Source organism: Pan paniscus, chromosome X, assembly GCF_029289425.2.
Source record: "Pan paniscus chromosome X, NHGRI_mPanPan1-v2.0_pri, whole genome shotgun sequence".
In the NCBI taxonomy this organism is placed as follows: domain Eukaryota; kingdom Metazoa; phylum Chordata; class Mammalia; order Primates; family Hominidae; genus Pan; species Pan paniscus.
In genome coordinates, this window is record NC_073272.2 from 23,768,413 (window position 1) to 23,788,621 (window position 20,209).

A 20,209-nucleotide genomic window follows, 5' to 3' on the forward strand; every position below is an offset into this window, starting at 1 on the left:
TTTCCTCTTTTAGGTTTAGGGGTCTATCAAGAAAAATCAGAAAGCTGCTTTATGTGTGAAGGGACATTGTGCACAACCTGAGCCTGGCTGTCAGGTTATCTGACGTTAGGATCTGGGGTTTAGGGGAAAGGATGCCTGCGTTTGTGCTTCCCCTTGCGTTGAGTTGCAAACTGGCTCTATTGCCAGCCAGCTCGCACACCATCTTCCCGTGGAGAGAGTGCAGATCCCTGAAAGGAGCAGGCAAGAAGGGGCTGGGTATAAGCCTGACCAAAGGTGGGCCCTTGGACTTAGGTGGCAAGTGGTAAGCATGGGCGGGGAAGGCGTGAGTGACTGTCTGTGTGTACATCTGTGTGTGTGTGTAGGGGCACTGAGAATAAAGTGTGAGTGAGGGCTTGGAGCTCTGGAAATTTCGGCAGTTCTTTGGTGGCTGGGGCTGCAGTTGCTGGAGCAGTAGGTGGGCTGGAGGTTCGGCTTTGGGTCTTATCACTTGGCATGATGCGATGATGGGGATGACTAAACACCCCTTGGAGCCAGTTCTGGGAGAGACCTAGGAGGGAAAGGGGCTTGATAGTGAGGTATGAAATTTTCAGCCTTCATAACTAAAAATATGCTTGGCGAGAATAGAAATTCATCTCCCAATTTCACAAGCCAGGTGCTCCTTGACCATGAGAGAGCTGAAAGGAATGTGAATGTAAATCTTCTGTTCCTTTTTTTTTAATGTATAGATCATGTATACAATAAGGTAGATTATCAAACATGTACAGCAGAAGGCTCATTTCAGATCAGAAGTTCTACATTCAGTGAGGGTGGTAGAAATGAAAACATTTTATTCATTTTGCATGTTGCCTATATTTTCTAATTTTAAAAATACACATATTGCTTCTTTCTGTATTAATAAAAGCTTATTTTAAATGACCGTACTAATACAGTTTGTACTGTGGTTAAAATATACATGACCTTGACCATGAGAGAGCTAAATCTTCTGTTCCAACCGCCTCATTTTGCAGAGGACAATGTCAAGGCTCTGGCCTGTGGAATCTGATGGCTCTGCCTGAGGGGAGGGGTGTTGACAACACACAAGACAGTTGGAGTTGTGTAGCCTTCAGAAAGCCCCGTGTGCTCATGGCCTGAGTTTTCTTAGCTAAAGTTTTTGAAGTTGAAAAAACAGCCACAAGCCAAGGTCACAAGTAGAGAGAGGTTTTTTTGTTATTGTTTTTTATCTTTCTGGATGTGTAAGAATTGCATATTTCCTTAGGGCAGCCTCTAATGGAATTTAGTTTGTTAAGGAGGATGTTAGATTCTCAAAGCTGAAGGAGGAGCAGGAATATTATATGCATGTCTTTTTTTTTTTTTTTTTTTTTTTTGGTGCCAGGTTCGATTTTGATTCAGAGTGACTCCCTGGCCTAGTAAGGTTGGCTAGTACAGCTAATCTACTTTATGCACACGGGGCTGCATACCATGTGGATCAGTGATTAAATAGCAGTACAAGACCATGAGGGAAGGAAGGAACTGATGTTGATTCTGGGTTCTATATAGGAACCCTACAAAGTAGTGTTTCTACTTTATGAGGAAGTTAGGTCTGTAAGTGAAAAGTCCTGGCCAGCGAGTTTGGTTGGGGTAGGCTCTGGTGGGAGGCTTGAGGGGGAGCCTGTTATGGGGAATGTTAAGCGGCTGGTGATGTAACCATCGATGAGAGAAGGGAAGTAACAAGCCTGATTTTGATCCAAGACTTGTGATTGGAACAGTGCTGGGAGCAGTTGCACAGGAGGCAGGTTCCAGCTAGATACACAGATTTGTGCTTTGGGCATCTGGAGCTGATGCTCAGGGTCAGAAGAATGAGTTTCTCCAAGACGGGCCTGTAAATGGTTCCCTGGTAGAAAATGAGGCAGGAGGGTGAAGCTTAGGCCTTGATTCTTTTTTTTCCCTTCCTGTCTTCCCTTCCCTTCCTTTAGTAGTGGTGTATTTAATTTGGACCAGTTTATTCATTTTAAGTTGTTGTTGAACAAACACACAAAGTAGGCAGTGGGCTGGAAATGGGGACATTGCGTTGTTCAGTAGACAAAGGACACGTTTTGCCTTGGGAGAGGTCACTGTGTTTCTGAGCGCTTTGGAAGGCTGACTGATCTACTAGTTAAAATATGTTGTTCTTGCCTGGCCATTGAAGTGAATTTTCTGAGAACTTCTGCCAAAGAAGAACATTTCATTGGCCTAATTTGGATGACTATGTCTCCTTCAAAATAGTGTGATGAGCTCTGTTAGCATTTGAATCTGTCTTCACATTTTCTTCTGATTTGTGGACACTTAACGACCTTGCTATCCTGTGTTCTCAAGTTTGGGTATATTCTGACCTCAGGCTCGTTTTCACCTGTGTATAGAGCATCTAGTAGTTCTCAAGGGATTGTATTGCCCCTCTCCTGCCCTTGGGGCAGTTGGGGTGTGGGGTCTTTTATTGACAAGCAAGGGCATTCCTGACATTTAGTGGGTATGGCTGGGGTTACCAAAGTCCTGTGAAAGACAGGGCTGCCTTTCTTACCACGTTGTTAACCTTACCCCTGATATCAAGGAACTCTGATAGAGCAAGTCTGATTTGTTTGGTCGTTTTACAAGTTCCATACTAGACAGGCATAAAGGTTGAAATTTGGAATAATTACAAAGCATTTTCTGGGGCATGTGACAGGTTACCCGTGGCTTCAGTTAGTAAAGAGTTCTAACTTTTTTCAGCCCCTCTGTTGAGCATTTTCTATAACTTTTTGGTGAGTTGAGTATAACTGGTATGGAAATGGTAGGGGGTTTCTTTTCCTTTTTTTGTGTTGGGTGATTTAGATTAGTGGTTCTCAACTGTGGCTGGACATTGGAATTTCCCAGGGAGCTTTTGAAAATACTCATGCCTGGGGCCCACCCCCACATTTCTACTTAATTGGCCTAATGTGTGGCATTGGAATTTTTAAAAACTCCTCAGGTGATGATTATTACTTATTTTTTTGAAATAGGGTCTCACTGTTGCCCAGGCTGAAGTGAGGTGGCACAATCACGGGTCACTGCAGCCTTCACCTCCCAGGCTAAGGTGTTCCTCCCATCTCAGCCTCCTGGGTAGCTGGGACTATAGGGGCATGCCACTATGTCCGGCTAATTTTTGTATTTTTGGTAGAGACAGATTTTACCACGTTGCCCAGGCTGGTCTCGAACTCCTGGGCTCAAGCGATCCTCCTGCCTTGACCTCCTAAAGTGTTGGGATTACAGGCGTGAAACACCATGCCTCGCCTCCCTGGGTGAATGAAAATGCACAGCTAGGATTGTAAACCACTGGTCTAGATGTTTTTGAACCTCTGCAAAGATACAGTAATAAAGGATGATGAATTCAGCCAAATAAAATAATTTTTTATTTGCCACCAAACATTTATTGAGCACCTGGGATCAAGATGACTAAGTGAGCCACCTCATGCTTTTGCTTTGTTTTCACTTTAAAAGCCCTATTTGGAAAGAGATACTACTGCGGAGTTTTCAGCTCTAGCTCCCCTTCCTGGAGTGTCTTCCCCAAGGGCTGGGTGACAGGGAGGCCCCAAATCAGGAGGAAGGTGAGGATGAAGGGAGATGAATGGTGGGCAAAATGGTGGTGTCCCCATAAGGCCCTGCAGACACCTTCCTGGCAGGGCTAGCATACTCAGATGCCCACAGGGACCAGGCGGCCGCACAAATGAATAGGGCTTGTGGGTAAATGAGCTTCCAGAAACACATTCAGCTTTGGCCTGTTTTTACTGAACTTGGCGGGTAAGCCTATAGTGTGGGAACAAGTAATACTTCAAATCGCATTTCTTGTGTAGTTTTTCCTTCAGTTTGAAACCTGGCCGGAGGACTTTCTGTAGCCCACACGGTGCCTTTCTGTTAATTGTGCCAGTTAGAAAAAGGGGATGGCCACTACACTGGGCTTGGCCAGCAGTCAAAGCCTTTGCATAGATCAGACAAAGACACCCCCTTTCCTTGGCCTAAGGGATGAGGTTCACCCCAGCTCAGCCACCCAGGCCAGGGTCCTCGTTCACTGCACAGCCTGGTCAATTACACGCAGGGTGGCCTTGTCTAGATTGTTCGTTCACCAGCATGGGGGTTCGGGTTCTGTTTTGTAATGTGCCAACAGAACCATCTTGAGGCCATTTACCAGGAGTGATGATTTGTTTTATATGCTTTCAAAACAGAAAACATCTGTTCTAGCCAAAGAGGGATTGCTTAATTTCAGAATGGCTCTTCAGATTCAGGGAAAGTTCTGCCTGGCTCAGTACACTCAAGCCACCTCCACAGTGGGCTGGCCAACCACACGTCAGTGACAAACACAAACTGAACAAGGTTAGTTTATCTTACCAAGTTTGAAATCAGATTTTTTTTTTTTTTTTTGTGAAGTAGAATTCAGTCTTAAATGTTACAGTTCTGGGGATATAATTCAGACCTTCGCTTTTAATTTCCTGAAACCAATTTCAGAATAGCAAAGCAAGCTAGATTATTTTCTGCCAAACGACTTTCCCAAAGGCACAGTTTTGCTAGGAACAAATGAGAGCTTAAGGATTCATTGGGCCACCGCTGCTCGGTGTTTATAGATGCTTGTGCTGCTGTGGGAGTGTGACATGGATTCTGCGCTGGTAGTTTCTCCCTGATGTGGGACTTTTTCTTGTGGGCTCTTTCATTTTGGCCATCTGTAGGGCTTGACCACCCTGACATCCAGCCCTACCCAAGTCCTTGCAAGTTTCAGCTGCATCCTCACTTTGGCTAGCCAGACCCCTGCATTCTGAGGGGGAGGAAACCACTTCTTTGGGGGTGAACACCTGTTGGTGACTTTTGGAAGGGGTTGCTCTAGTTCTTAGGTCTGTCTGAAGTCCCTTTGCTTTTTCTCTTCTTCCTATCTCAATTGCTGATACCCCACGGGTCTCAGGGCTGTGGCCCATTTATTTCTACCTATACCTGTTTGGGGATTTAGGGTTACACTCTGTCATCTAGTTTTGTTCCACATGTTGTCCATGAGTTTTGGCTGGGCTATCAACTGCTCTGCTTGACAATTCCGAATATTAAATTATGTTTTCACTGCCACTTTTAGTATTCTGTTTGCTATTGTTAAAGTTGAAAACGAATTTTGGGCAGGTGTATTAGCTTGCTAGGGTTGCTGTAACAAAGTACTACAAATTGGATAGTTTACAGTGGCAGAGATGTATTCTCTCACAGTTCTGGAGGCCAGAAGTTCCAGATCAAAACGTGACAGGCCCATGCTTCCCCAGAAGGCCCTAGGGGAGAATCCATCCTTGCCTCTTCAGCTTCTGGTGCGCTTCTAGCTGTCCTGGGCTTGGCATGTTGCTCTTAATCACTCCAATCTCTGCCTCCGTCTTATGTCACCTGCCCCCTTTTCTCCCTGTATCTTCTCTTCTGTCTCTTATAAGGGCACTTGTCATTGGGTTTAAGGTCTGGGCACCTGGATAATCCAGATGCTTTTATCTCAAGATCCTTAACTTAATTACATCTACAAAGACCATTTTCCAAAGAAAGTCACATCCCCAGGTTCTGGAGATTAAGATGTGGATATATGTTTTTGGTGCTACCATTATACCCACTACAGTGGGAGAGAGTGAAATCTTTTGATTTTTAAATGGCAACTGATTTACACTTTTAAAAAGTCTGTGCAGGGACTGGGTGCGGTGGTCCACGCCTGTAATCCCAGCACTTCGGGAGGCTGTGGCAGGTGGATTGCTTGAGCTCAGGAGTTTGAGACCAGCCTGGGCAATATGGTGAAACCCCATCGCTACCAAAAATGTACAAAAATTAGTTGGACATGGGCTGGGCGTGGCGGATCACAAGGTCAGGAGATTGAGACCATCTTGGCTAACACAGTGAAACCCTGTCTCTACTACAAATACAAAAAAAAAAAAAAAAAAAGCCGGGCGTGGTGGCGGGCGCCTGTAGTCCTAGCTACTCGGGAGGCTGAGGCAGGAGAATGGTGTGAACCTGGAAGGCGGAGCTTGCAGTGAGCCAGGATCACACCACTGCACTCCAGCCTGGGCTACAGAGCCAGACTCTGTCTCAAATAAAATAAAATAAAATAATAAAAAAAAAACAAATAAATAAAAATTAGTTGGGCATGGTGGTTCGCACCTGTAGTCCCAGCTACTTGGGAGGCTGAAGCAAGAGGATCACTTAAGCCCAGGAAGCAGAGGTTGCATTGAGCCGAGATTGCGCCAATGCACTTCAACCTGGGCGACAGAGGGAGATCCTGTCTCAAAAAATAAAAAAAGTCTGTGCAGGCCAGAATAAGTCATATCTGTCCACTTTGGCCTCTAAACTTCCCGTTTGTAGCCTTCATTCAGTGGCCTTGGGAACACAGTTCTAAGTCACTAGAGATAGACTCTTTATGCACAGGGAAAAAATCCTTAACTTCCCAGTTCTAGTTTCGGCACTACTTAGTTTATGGCAGAAATTCTAATGTAATTTTCTTGGCAAATCACACTGCAATCAGCTGTGACTCTTTGTTTTTTTCTTTTACTTCTGTTCAGGTCACAGAGATGTTTCATTTTGATATTTACCAGGCTGTTTTTCCCCTCACAGGAGCCAGCCTTCAGAGGGCTGGTGGGAAAGTAAAGAGTAATTCCTCTTGTCATATCTTGGTTCTTTGTTTTACATTTATTAGGGAATGCCTGCTTTGTAGATAGAACTAGAGAAGAAAAAATTGCATTTACCCCTTATTCTAAGTATTGTAATGTTGGATGTTCTTGAAGATCCTGGCTTCAAGTGAACCTGCGGAGGTTAATGTACTTTACCTGGGAACACTGATTGCACTTTTGGGAGTAGGACACTGGGCAGGATGGGAGACAGGAGGATTGGCTTCTGCGACCATGGGGGTGGGGTGGGGAGACCGACAAGCCAGCAGGTTGTCCCATATGGAATCGTTGTCCAGTTTCTACCATTTAGAGCTATGTTACTGAGGATTACTGTTGGATATTTTTTTCCAGTTATAAAAGCAGCACATCCTTTTTGTAAAACATGGGGGAAAAAAAGCTTGTCATTTATATTACTCATCAGCAGTGGACAGGTATCCCCTTTCTAGTACCATGTGTCCTCATTAATTTATTTAACCTGAAGTGGAATCTCATTTGTTGTACTTGAATTTATTTGCATTTCTTTAATTTCTGCTTAGGGTGAATATTTTGTTATGCTGTCTCTAGGCTGAATATGTCTACATCCTTGGCGCAGCTATTTGTGGTCGGCTTTTTTGTTCTTACCATCGTGTAATCTGGTGGTCTGCGTTGCCTTTGCTTGCAGGGTGGAGAATGTTTATCGCTCATGTCATGACAAGGGATAAGTGACACTGACAACTTTGTTCAGGTTTTTTAATTTTTATTTATTTATTTATTTATTTATTTTTAAGCTCAGTCCTCAAACTGTGCCTCATTGGCCTTCCTTCTGAACGTTTCTTTCTGACCATCTTGCCTTCTTCCCCTTGTTCTCCAGCTGATGGTGAGACCATTCTAAAAGGCCTCCAGTCCATTTTCCAGGAGCAGGGGATGGCGGAGTCGGTGCACACCTGGCAGGACCATGGCTATTTAGCAACCTACACAAACAAGAACGGCAGGTGAGCAGTGTCCAGTGCTGTTCTTCATATCTGGTCACTTATGAGCAGAGAGGGTGACAGAGTGGAGGATGGGGGTGGCATCCGGCATTTTTTTTTCTCCTTTGACATCTTTTAGGATGGGAATGGAACTTGGTGCTTCTCAACCGTAGCTGCACATCAGAATCTCCTGGTAGCGTTACCGACCACAGGTTCTTAAGCTCTCATGTATATAGAGATTGACAGGAGGCCAAACATGTTTCCCAGACAAGTTTTTTGTGAAGACTGATGCCCAGAGTGGGCATAAGGGAGGCAGCCCAGGAAAAGTTTTGTGGCTTACTCCCCCAAGGGCAGCTGCAGGTGATGTTTTGAAGGGAGTGACGTGAATAGTTCATGAGGTAGATGAGTGTCATTGCAGGTACGCACCCAGGGAGTGGTGTGCAGACTCAGTGAGGCCTCCTGCTAATGTATACACTCTGAAGTGGCTGGTGAGCCCCGCTCTTGGCGGGGACTTTAGCGTAATAGTAAGACGGGCAGGATCGCTCACTGGGCTCATGCAAGCGGTAGGTCAACTCCCTGGAGTAAAAAGTTTATGGTAGAACTCAGCCTCTTAAGTCCCTGGAGTAAGATTTACCATAGGAAGCTGCTTATCTTAGTGTTTTCCAGGTCTCTGGTCAGCAGAGATGATATCGGAGGGGCTGGGGTCCAGATGGATGGGTTGGTTGGGGTGCCCACCACCTGTGGGGACCCACTAGTTTGCAGCAGAGGCCCGTAGGGGGCATGCCGAGGCCTTCTCGCTGCAGGATGCTGAGCTGCAGATGCCCTTGCTCAGCTCGAAGTAGGGTGGGTGCAGGCTGAGGTTGCCTGCTCTAGGATGGCCAGCAGCAGTGCTGCAGGGCCCCAGGGGCAGCCCGCACAGAGCCTCAAGCAGCGCTTTGCCATCTTCCTGGCTCCTAGAGCCTGGTATTTCTGTAAGTAAGTGTGTTATTACGGTTGGGGGGAGCCCAGGTCCCTTCTCTACTCTGTTTCTGGAGAGCTTTCACGAAACACTCGTGCCTGGGCATTTCCCCCAGAAATTGAGGTCACAGGGCCTAGACATCTGGATTTCTCCAAAGCCCCAGTGGTTCTATGTGGCCAGGACCAAGAACCCCTGGTGGCATAAGCAGTTTTAAAAGGCAGGCAATGATCCCCTGGGCCCCTACCGTAAGAGTTCTTGAAGCAATAAGTGGATCTGCGGCAGGGCCCAGATTCCATTTCCAGGAAGCTCCCGGGGGATGCTGATGCTGCTGGACAGCTGACCACACTTGGAGTAGCACTGTTATGACTGATTATCAGCTACTGCAGACCATGGTAAAATGCAGAAGAAAACCTAAACTAAGAAATGAGTGATAACAAGAAACCAGTGCGTTGAGCTCTTGGTATTTCCTTAAATCTTGGTTTGTATTATATCTGGACTGGCTTAGTATGTAAAACTACTAATTAAGATTCTTAGTAATTTGCACTATTAATTTAGAAATGTAATAGGGTACAGTATATACTGCTCAGGTGATGAGTGCACCAAAATCTCACGAATCAGCACTAAAGAATTTACTCATGTAACCAAACACCACCCGTTCCCCAATAACCTATGGAAATAAACATTAAAATAAATAAAAATGTGAACTCCAGGATGGGGTATTTTCGATGGCTTTTATTCTGTTACCTCAGTGGGTACCCAGTAATGGAATTCCACGTGGCTTCCTTAATGTCCCACTTTTTCTCTCTTTGTTTCTGTATTAAAGGAAAAAGTAGCCACCTCCATGATATTCCAGAGACCTAGAGATGAGGGAAACCTGTACTTTTTGAGCTCACTGCCCCTTCCACTATTCTCTCTATAAGTCTCCATGGCCCACCCCTGTGGCATTAATTGGTGTTCTCTATCCTGATACCTCTCAAAGACATCCTAACCCCTTCTTCCCCAAGCCCAGGCTTGTATTTCTAACTGTGTAGCAAACCTCCCTGTGTGTTTAGTAGATACCTCAAATGTATCTAAGATGATGATTTCTTCCTCATATGAACACCACCACCAAACCCTCCTCTCCCCTGTGTCCTTTTCTTCCTTGCTGTGACCCAGTTGATGGATGGTCTCTTGGAAGCAGAGGCTGTAGCTGTCCTAGAGCCCTCTGGCTCCTGCAGGATTACACTGAGCCCCTCCCTGTACCTGCCGCCTCTCACTGTTTTTACTGTGGTCCATCTTTTGGGGACTACAGCAAATTGGAACTCATCATCCACCGCCTCCGGTGGCAGGCTCCTCAGCCAGCACCAGGTGAAAAGTTGCACTTCTTATCTCCTAAAGGCCTTTGCAGCTGGGCCCTGCCTACCTCTGTATGACAGTTATTGAAGTTTCTACCATAGGCACCAATTCCAGTTGTACAGGAGACTTAGAATTCTTCCCAGAAGGGGTTTTTGAGTGACAAGAGCTGTTTGGAAACTGCTTCGAAAAGCAATAAACAAAAACCCCAAATGAACTGCTTAGGGTTTTTGTTGTTGTTGTTGTTTTTGAGACCGAATCTTGCTCTGTTGCCCAGGCTGGAGTGCAGTGGCACAATCTTGGCTTACTGCAACCTCTGCGTCCCGGGTTCAAACAGTTCTCCCACCTCAGCCTTCCAAGTGACTGGAATTACAGGCACTCACCACCACATCCAGATAATTTTGTGTTTTTAATAGAGACGGGGTTTCACCACGTTGCCCAGGCTGGTCTCGAACTCCTGGCTCAAGCCATCCACCTGCCTCGGCCTCCCAAAGTGTTGGGATTACAAGCATGAGCCACCGCGCCTGGCCAGCTTAGTTTTTAAGAGTTTTCTACTTGGTCTCCTTCCTCTCTCACTTGGTCAACTGGTACCCACCCTGAGGTGCCTGTCCTGAAACCTCACCTCTCCTACCCATGCATGGGCTTGGGGAAAGGACCTGAGCCACCTTTATTCAGGTTCTCTATTCCCTGCCGCCCGAGCCCAGGCACACTTTCCCCCCTCTGTTTCTGGTTTTATCCCTACTAGCACCTTAATCCTTGACACTGCCTTCTAGCATTCTCTGTGTTCATGCTAGAACCACCCAAGTGGATAAAGGGGACCTTACTTCTCTATTGTTCCTTCCCCCTCTCCTCTGCTGCTGGTGAAGGAGGGAAAGGAAAGATGATCCTCTCATTCTGGTGTAGAAGAGTTTGTGGACTCTGGGGAAGAACTTGATTTCTGAGGTCACTTAAGGGCTGAAGGTGAAAAATTAACTAGTTTTGTTTTATTTTAAATTTTTTATAGAGACAGGGTCTCACTCTGTCGCCCAGGCTGGAGTGCAGTGGTGCGATCATGGCTCACTTTGGCCTTGACCTCCCGGGCTTAAGGAATCCTCCTGCCTCATCCTCCCAAGTAGCTGGGACTACAGGCGTGTGCCACCATGCTTAGCTTATTTTTAGTTTTTTTTTTTTTTTTTTTTTTATCCAAGCACACTGTCTGTATTCTCTGAACAGAATTGATCTTCTAATTTAGTATTTTTCAAACATTTCTTTACCTATAATTTATAGTAGGAGGTAATCATAACCCTGGAAATAACACATCTGTGTAAATGCAAAACAAATACATGCATAGGCCGGGCATGGTGGCTCACGCCTGTAGTCTCAACACTTTGGGAGGCCGAGGCAGGTGGATCACCTGAGGTCAGGAGTTCAAGACCCACCTGGCCAACATGGTGAAACCCCGTCTCTACTAAAAATACAAAATTAGCCAGGTGTGGTGGGACACGCCTGTGGTCCCAGCTACTCGGGAGGCTGAGACAGGAGAATCGCTTGAACCCAGGAGGTGGAGGCTGCAGTGAGCCGAGATCATGTCACTGCACTCCAGCCTGGGCAAGACACAGCGCGACTCCATCTCAGAAAAAAAAAAAAAAAAAAACCATGCATATAACTAAAACAAAAGTTTCATCAAATACATCTTGGTGCATGTGATACCCTCAAATATGTTTATTTCATTAAAAAAGAAAAAGGGCTGGTCAGAAAATTCTGTGTAAAGGTTGCTGTCACATTTTTAAAAATCTTTAAAAATGTAAACCATTCTTACTTAGCTTGCAGGCTTTACAAAAACATACTGTGGGATGGATTAGGTTTGCAGGCAGTTGGCCTGGATTTTCCAGAGTGCCTACTAAATTAATTTACCTACCACCAGCCTGCAGTTAGGAAAAAATGGCTCTGGTTTGAACTCTGAATGTTAACTGAGAAAAACCAGTTTACCCTTCTCCACACTCCCTTCCTCTTAAGGCAGTAGTTACTAAACCTGGCAAAATTACCTAGAGAACCTTTTTAAAAACCAGATTCACAGAACTGCTACTGAATCACTTTCTGGGCCCAAGAACCAGTTTTGAAAACCTTAATATTTGGTAATGCCCTCTAAACCTTCCACAAATGATTGGTAGTTTCTCCCCGCAAGACGCAGCCCTAGGAAGAAAGCAAAAAGCTTAACTGTATACTTTTAGGGAAATAAAGAGCAGTGGTCTTTTAATTGGGTGACATCTCTCTCTCTCTCTCTTTTTTTTTTAATGCCCCGATACAATTCTTAAGCTTAAAATTATATTTTCCTTTGTAGCTTTGCCAATTTGAGAATTTACCCACATGGATTGGTGTTGCTGGACCTTCAGAGTTATGATGGTGATGCGCAAGGCAAAGAAGAGATCGACAGTGTCGGTTTTTCACTTTCATTTACTCAGTGTTTAAGGATCATAGTATCTGCTTGGCTTAGTGTTAAAATAATGTTCTCTTCATTGCTTACTTTCCAGTTAATTTTAAACTTTCCTCCCTCCACATAAGTGATTTTAGAATAGAAGTAGTTGTTTAGTTGTTTTTAGGAACCTGGGTGTCAGCGTTCCCTTTTAACTGCCTTAGTATGAGTAATCTTATTTTCCACTGGAGGGAATAGAAAACCTTTAACCAGGATTTTTATAGCTGCAGTACCCTTTAGCCTTCCTCTTCCATGTTACTTTGTTGCTAACTTACGCTAAGATTAGGTCAGCAACATGAAGGGATAGTTGGTATGGGAGAGTGGAATTGGGCCAGGCGTCTACAGGCTGCTAGAGGGTAGGAGGAGGGGCAGGTCAATCTTGCACAGCTCTGTCAACATGGCCTCAGTCGTTGGGTCTGTAATTTAGTTCTTCCATGCAGCTTATTCTACAAGCCCATTGATTTTTCTTTTAATTGTAGATTTTGAACAAAGTAGAGGAAAGAATGAAAGAATTGAGTCAGGACAGTACTGGGCGGGTGAAACGGTAAGTCCACTCTTGAATGTCCTTTTATATTTAATCGATTGAAACAATCATAGTTGGCTGGGCGCGGTAGCTCACACCTGTAATCCCAGCAATTTAGGAGGCCGAGGCAGGCGGATCACTTGAAGTCAGGAGTTTGAGACCAGCCTGGCCAACGTGGCAAAACACCGTCTCTACTAAAAATACAAAAATTAGCTGGGTGTGGTAGTGCATGCCTGTAATTCCAGCTACTTGAAAGGCTGACACATGCGAATGGCCTGAACCGAGGAGGCAGGAAGCAGAGGTTGCAGTGAGCCGAGATCGCACCGCTGCACTCCTGCCTGGGTGACACAATGAGACTGTCTCAAGGAAAAAAAAAAAAAAACAAGTCAGAATGGCGGTGTGGTCCCCAGTAGTGTCTGCTTAAGATGTGGAAAAGATCAAACTCAGCACCTCCTTCTGGCAACATGGTGAACTGAACTACTGGGCCCCTCACACCAAAACAAGACAGTGTATGAACATTCATGTGCATGGATGCACACACACAAATGCTAGGTAAAATGAAACTAAGGCAGAAAGGGGATATGGACCAACTCCAAGGAGTTGGAACTGCCTAAAGTGGAGACCCAGGTAGAGCTGCCACCTCATCAAAGGGAGCTAGAAAACTCCTGACTTCAGTTCGAGACCAGCCTGACCAACATGGGTGAAACCCCGTCTCTACTAAAAATAGAAAAAGTAGCCAGGCGTGGTGGTACGTGCTTGTAATCCCAGCTTCTCAGGAGGCTGAGGCAGGAGAATCGCTTGAACCCGGGAAGCGGAGGTTGCAGTGAGCTGAGATCGCACCACTGCACTCCATCCTGGGCAACAGAGTGAAACTCGCCTCAAAACAAAACAAAACAAATACCTGACTTCAACCTTTCCAGGAAAGAGAAAAGGTCACTTTTTCTCCTTCAGGCTCTAGGCCCCAGAGTGAAGTTAAGCAATTTTAAGAGACTTCCGACAGGGTGGGGTGATAAGAAAATTTGCCTCAAGGCTTTCAAAGAAGAAAACTTTCCAAGATACTAAGAATTGATAGGCCACCAACTTTAAGCTGCCATAGGCAGGTTATTTTCAAGTGATCATGAGGAAAATGAAGCTCTCCCTTTCCAGTGGGATGGGCACTAGCCCCACATGGCTATTTAAAGTTAATTAAAATACACAATTCAGTTCCTTAGTCACAATAGCTAGTGGTTAGTGTCTGCCATGTGGGACAGTACAACTACGGAACATTTTCATCATCCAAATTTCTGTCGGACACTGCCGAAGTGTTTGCCAGTGGTGTCAGATTTTAAAAGAATGCAATTCGGACATTGTGGGAAGGAACTAGTGTCTGGTACATCATGGGAATTAAGAAGTGCTTTGGATACACAGCATGCAAATGCAGGACAATTTACTCTTGCCCTGCCTTGGTGGATCCTCATCAGGCCTTAAGGCATAGAAGGCCTGTCCCTTGCTCATAAAATTAACCTCAGTTGCAGAGACCAACACAGAGGGACTTCCTCATTGCTGAGCAACGGAAATACAGGTTTCTCCAGTTCATGGCACTTTCCAGAAGATGGAATCCTTATTGGCAAGTGTTAGGATGTTTAAGTACTTAATTACTCAGCATGCTAAGTTTGATCAGCCCACAAGAAAGCTCCAGAGCAGATGTAAGATAACTAGGTAATTGTTTAACCTCCTGTAGTTAAAGAGGAAAGCAGGAAACTGAAAGTGAAAAGAAGACGCCACAGTATAGAACTATTTTTTTGAGATCTGTTAGAGCACTCAGGCTCTTTTGGAGCACCCAAGCTCAGTTTAGGGTCCCCAGCCATGTCTCTCACCCTTCACCTTCCTTTAAAAACACATCCACACCCATATACCCATACCACTTTTTGGACATTTCATCTTTTCCTGTTGGCAGGGTTTTCCTTATCTGCACCCATTTGGAATGAACAGGTTCCCCACTGTCAGAAAGGGTCTTAACTTTATGATAATGAATTGGTCCACATCAAAATGTGGTCTGATTTTTATCAGTTGCCTCTAGGAGTGAGTAAACAGAATACATTTATGGGCTTCAGCATTCATGAGAAGTCTGGTTCTTTTCCTTTTTTGGTATAGGAGTTTTCTAAGAGTGGAGTTAAGCTTTAGATCTTCAAAATACCTTGCTTATGCTTGTCACAGTTTTTATTATCTTTTCATGAAATAAGGTTGACGACAGCTAGAAATTGGGTATACCTTGTTGTAAACCCTTTGTTACTGGCCTCAAAAGGACAAGGATTGCTATCCTTTTTTTTTTTTTTTTTTTTTAAATCTGGAGAATAAAGATCAGAGGTTAAATGTTAGAGATTAAATCATTAACAAATAACCCAGTAACATTATCTGAAATTATTCCCCTTTGATAAGTCTGAATTTTCGACTAAGAAGCTATGGGGATGTACTTGAATTTATTTTTGTTTTCTACTTTCAAGTGAAAAAACAAGAAAACAAGGTCACATAAATTAACTTTGATTTTAAAAGGTTCTTGCAATTTACACAGTATACCTAAGGCCTGGGCTATAATCTACCTGAATTGGTGTAGTCCAGTTTCATTTTTCAGCAGTGAAGGTTGAAACGAGTTTGGTAGGGTGCTCTATAGTACCTCCTGGTAGCCCGTTATAGGGCTACCAGCGAGATGCCCTTTAATGCTAGGTTGAGCACTTCATCAGGGTAATGGCATTTACATCCTGTTAAGATCCTTCTTTCTTTGCTAGTCTTTAAAAAAACCATAGAGTTACAATGTAGGAAAGAGCTCTTCACCTTAGTCAAGGCACTATTGACACAATTGAGAACAGGCACTGTTTATTTTCAGTGGGTTTGTCTGTAGTGCAGTAATTGCCGATAGGTGGCTGGCTGTCAAGGAGAGGGTAGTCTTCCTCCCCTGGAAGTGAGTGACTTTGTCGTTCATCCAGTGCCATGGGTGGCTCACTCTCACCTCACTCCCCACCATCAGCCAGGGGTGGAAGAGGCTTCCTCCAAGTCCTGTTCGCCTGCTCTCTAGCAGTTGTCCTGATTGGTGCTTCACATTTTACAATTTACAAGAAAAACCCTCTAGAATGCCTCACATTCTGAAAGCTGAATTTGTTCACATGGAAGGTGAAGAAGTGGTTAAATGAAGAGTTGTCAGGATGACATGAATTTATGGGAGTTTGCCTTTTCAATCTCGGTGTTCTTTATAGATGTTAGTATTCCCTCATAGAAAGCCTTGTTAACTTGTAACAGGTTTAGACTGTACTCTTGGAAGCTGGTGAGCAGGGAAGGGAAAGAGACTCATAAGAGTATGTCAGGCCGCATATCCCAGCATTTTACATGTCTACAGCTGTACATCATGGCGTTTTAATGTTGAACACTACTGTGTTTGAGAACACATGACTCACGCAGTTGTGTTATGTATGCAGTGAGCTCTCCTTTTCTTTGTGTTTGGGTTAGACTTGCCAAGCCCCTTTTCCAGGTCTTTTTTTTCCTGTCATTTAGTGTCCTCTGCTGGTACCTTCTAGTACATTCATCCTGTGAAAAATACCGGGTATTTACAAAAGAATGAATGAAAAAATCATCATTTTGCAGCCTCTGTAGTAGTAACTGGTTCAGGCCAGAATCTTCTGCATGCTAAAACCACTGGTAAAGGTTTGTTGGGGGGTGAGGACTTTTACCTAGTTTCAGAGGACCACCCCACAGCCTGCTTAGTAATTTCAGAGGGTGAAAAGGTACCTTTGCAAATGGAGAGAGCCCATGAATACCACTTTAACCAAGTGATCACAGACTTAGCATCACCAATAATAGGACAGATACACATCTTGTGTTCCTGATGTGATGCCTGTGTAATATATGTCAACCTGATTCTAACCATGAAGAGTGAGAGATTATCAGGTAAACCCACGAGTCATTTTTCAGCAGAATAGCTGGTCTGTACTTGGAGATATCAGTGTCATGAAACATACCAGTAAAAAAAAAAATTCTACGTTACATGAGGATAAAAAAGAAAAAAAATAGGGAAATGCAGTGTATGAGCCTTTATTCAAGAGCAGAACATCTATAAAGGATATAACTGGGGACACTTGAAGATGGACTCTGTACTAGATAACCATATCATACCCATGTGAGCTGGTGTAAATGTGGTAATGTCCATGTAGTTATGTAGATAGTCTTAAGAGACAGATGCTGCTGGAGCATTTGAAATATGAAGTGTGCAGTGGCCATCTTCTCCTTCAGCTTTTTGTTAGAGAAAATCTAAAGCATGACAGGATTTTTTAAAAAGTGAACTGTGTACAATAGTTGTCAACATTTGGTGGTGGCCGTGATTATATAAAACTAAAAGCCCAAGCTTTGGATTCGTTTTGTGCTTGTCAAAAGTCGGCAGTCATGTGGCTTTCTTTTGCACACTCTTCATCCTGGCTCCACTTGTAAGGCAGTGTTCTAGTAAGGTACATTTCTGTTTTTCTCTTTTTTCCAGATTACCACCCATAGTGCGAGGAGGAGCCATCGACAGATATTGGCCCACCGCCGATGGGCGCCTGGTTGAATATGACATAGATGAAGTGGTATATGACGAAGATTCACCTTATCAAAATATAAAAATTCTACACTCGAAGCAGTTTGGAAATATTCTCATCCTTAGTGGGGATGTTAGTAAGTATTCCATCCCTGCCCCGATCACGTAACAAAGTGGTGATGTGTTGAATGATGGTGTTTTCCTGACAATTACTACTGTTGTGGATTTGTTTGAGTTTGTTTTTGACACTGCTGGTTTTTGAGATGCACATTTATGTCATATTAACCTGTGGATTGTCTGGGCTTTCACATAAACTTTGTCTTGACATTGCTTCCTTAGTGATGAGTATTTGGATTGTATTTCAAAAGAAAATGCATTTGCATATTAAAAAAACTTTTTGTTACAGAACAATTCAAACCTAAGTAGACAAACTAGTGTGATGAACCCACATGTACTTACCATCGAGTGTGAACAATTACCACCTCCTAGCCAGTCTTATTTTACCTAAACCCCAGTCCACTTTGTCCCTGTCATATTATTTTGAAGCAGCTCACAGACATCATATTATTTCATTTGTAAAGATGTAATTGCTTTTAGTTATTCGGTATATTGACACATTTTTAAGGCTGGGTTTTCTTCCCACTGACTAATGTCCATTTGTATTAGGTGTCAGATGGTCAGGGTTGATGAAAAAGTCCTCAATGGAAAAAAAGCTTGCAAATTGTTCACAGTTTTAAAAAATTGAAAATGAAAAATTTACATTTTGGTCTAGATCCCAGCTCTTCAGTGTGGTGGGGCCAGGTGGTTTGTGTGTTAAGGTAGACTCACCATTTGGATCTGTTTCTCCTCCCTAGATTTGGCAGAGAGTGATTTGGCATATACCCGGGCCATCATGGGCAGTGGCAAAGAAGATTACACTGGCAAAGATGTACTCATTCTGGGAGGTGGAGACGGAGGCATATTGTGTGAAATAGTCAAACTAAAACCAAAGATGGTCACTATGGTAGAGATATCCTTTGTTGTATAAGAGAACAAGTTCAGTGGGCTTCTTTTGTTTCCTTCCTTCAGTGTCTCACAACTCAAATTAATGTTACCACAGACTAGAGGCAAATGTGTTACCTAGACTGCCTTGAACAGACAATTTAGTAACAGTACCCTTTTATGTGGCCATCAACAAAGAAATAATCAGCTGGGCACAGTGGCTCATGCCTGTAATCCTAGCACTTTGGGAGGCCGAGGCGGGTGGATCACCTGAGGTCAGGAGTTCAAGACCAGCCTGATCAACATGGCGAAACCCTATCTCTACTAAAATTACAAAAATTAGCCAGGCATGGTGGCGGGCACCTGTAATCCCAGCTACTCGGGAGGCTGAGACAGGAGAATTGCTTGAACCCTAGGTGGCAGAGGTTGCAGTAAGCCAAGATTGCGCAACTTCACTCCAGCCTGGGTGACAGTAAGACTCTGTCTCAAAAACAAACAAATAATCTACCTAGTTGAGGATTAAAGAGCAAAGGACTTTGATACTGTGTCTGCTGCCTAGCAGTTTCCAAAATGGCTTCTCTAAAGCCATCTCATGAGGAGAAAAGAAGATTAAGTTCCTTTTGAGTGTCCTTAGTGTGAAAATAAAGTCACTGCCTCATTCATCATTTTGTTAAATTTGTGATACCCAAGTTAGTATTATAAAACCTTTGTTTGTCTTAATCCTTTCTTTAAAGTATTACTATTTCAGAATTCTTTGATATACCCAAATTCTCCTTAACCTGTTGCGGACATTGACCAAATGGTGATTGATGGGTGTAAGAAATACATGCGAAAAACGTGTGGCGATGTCTTAGACAATCTTAAAGGAGACTGCTATCAGGTAATTGTTTTCTGGATAATGTAGTTTTAAGTGAACTAATAATATAAGTTATTGATCAGAATTGTGCCTTATTAAAACAGCTTTTAGTATAGTTGGTTGAGAAGATAAATACATCATCTGTCTCTTCATATGAGTTATATGTATATTTGTATTTAGGGTGCACACGTACCAATGATGGGAAAGCACCAACTCCAGATTCTCTGAATTAAATAAAATTAATTCTTTTTTTTTTTTTATTATACTTTCAGTTCTACGGTACATGTGCAGAATGTACAGGTTTGTTACATAGGTATACACGTGCCATGGTGGTTTGCTGCACCTATGAACCCATCATCTAGGTTTTAAGCCCTGCATGCGTTAGGTATTTCTCCTAATGCTATCCTTCCCCTAGACCCCTACCTCCGATCGGCCCCGGTGTGTGATGTTCCCCTCCCTGTGTCCATGTGTTCTCATTGTTCAGCTTACACTTAGGAGTGAGAACATGCGGTGTTTGGTTTTCCGTTCTTGTGTTAGTTTGCTGAGAATGATGGTTTCCAGCTTCATCCATGTCCCTGCAGAGGACATGAACTCATTCTTTTTTATGGCTGCATAGTATTCCATGGCATATATGTGCCACATTTTCTTTATCCAGCCTATCCTTAATGGGCATTTGGGTTGGTTCCAAGTCTTTGCTATTGTGAATAGTGCCGCAATAAATATACGTGTGCATGTGTCTTTATAGTAGAATGACTTATAATCCTTTGTATGTATACCCAGTAATGTGATCGCTGGGTCAAATGGTATTTCTAGTCCTAGATCCTTGAGGAATCGCTACGCTGTCTTCTACAATGGTTGAACTAATTTACACTCCCACCAACAGTATAAAAGTGTTCCTATTTCTCCACATCCTCTCCAGCATCTGTTGCTTCCTGACTTTTTAATGATCGCCATTCTAACTCCAGCTTGGGCTGCAGAGCGAGAATGTCTC

General features: G+C 43.7%; 1 protein-coding gene across 9 annotated transcripts in view; it reads left to right on the top strand.

The window, feature by feature from the left end:
• The window catches only part of SMS (spermine synthase), a 66,863-nt gene that overhangs the window by 19,181 nt on the left and 27,473 nt on the right, over window positions 1-20,209 (top strand). For 5 of the 9 annotated variants that reach the window (XM_055106235.2, XM_034949382.2, XM_055106241.2 and 2 more), the window contains 6 exons: window positions 7,480-7,600; window positions 12,187-12,280; window positions 12,798-12,862; window positions 17,343-17,518; window positions 18,236-18,390; window positions 19,153-19,242. In XM_055106235.2, the coding sequence (XP_054962210.1) occupies window positions 7,480-7,600; window positions 12,187-12,280; window positions 12,798-12,862; window positions 17,343-17,518; window positions 18,236-18,390; window positions 19,153-19,242 (701 nt within the window). Of the gene's footprint in view, window positions 1-181; window positions 302-7,479; window positions 7,601-12,186; window positions 12,281-12,797; window positions 12,863-17,342; window positions 17,519-18,235; window positions 18,391-19,152; window positions 19,243-20,209 lie in introns of those variants that run through there. The other 4 variants (XM_055106239.2, XM_055106240.2, XM_063601568.1 and 1 more) reach the window with 3 other exon arrangements.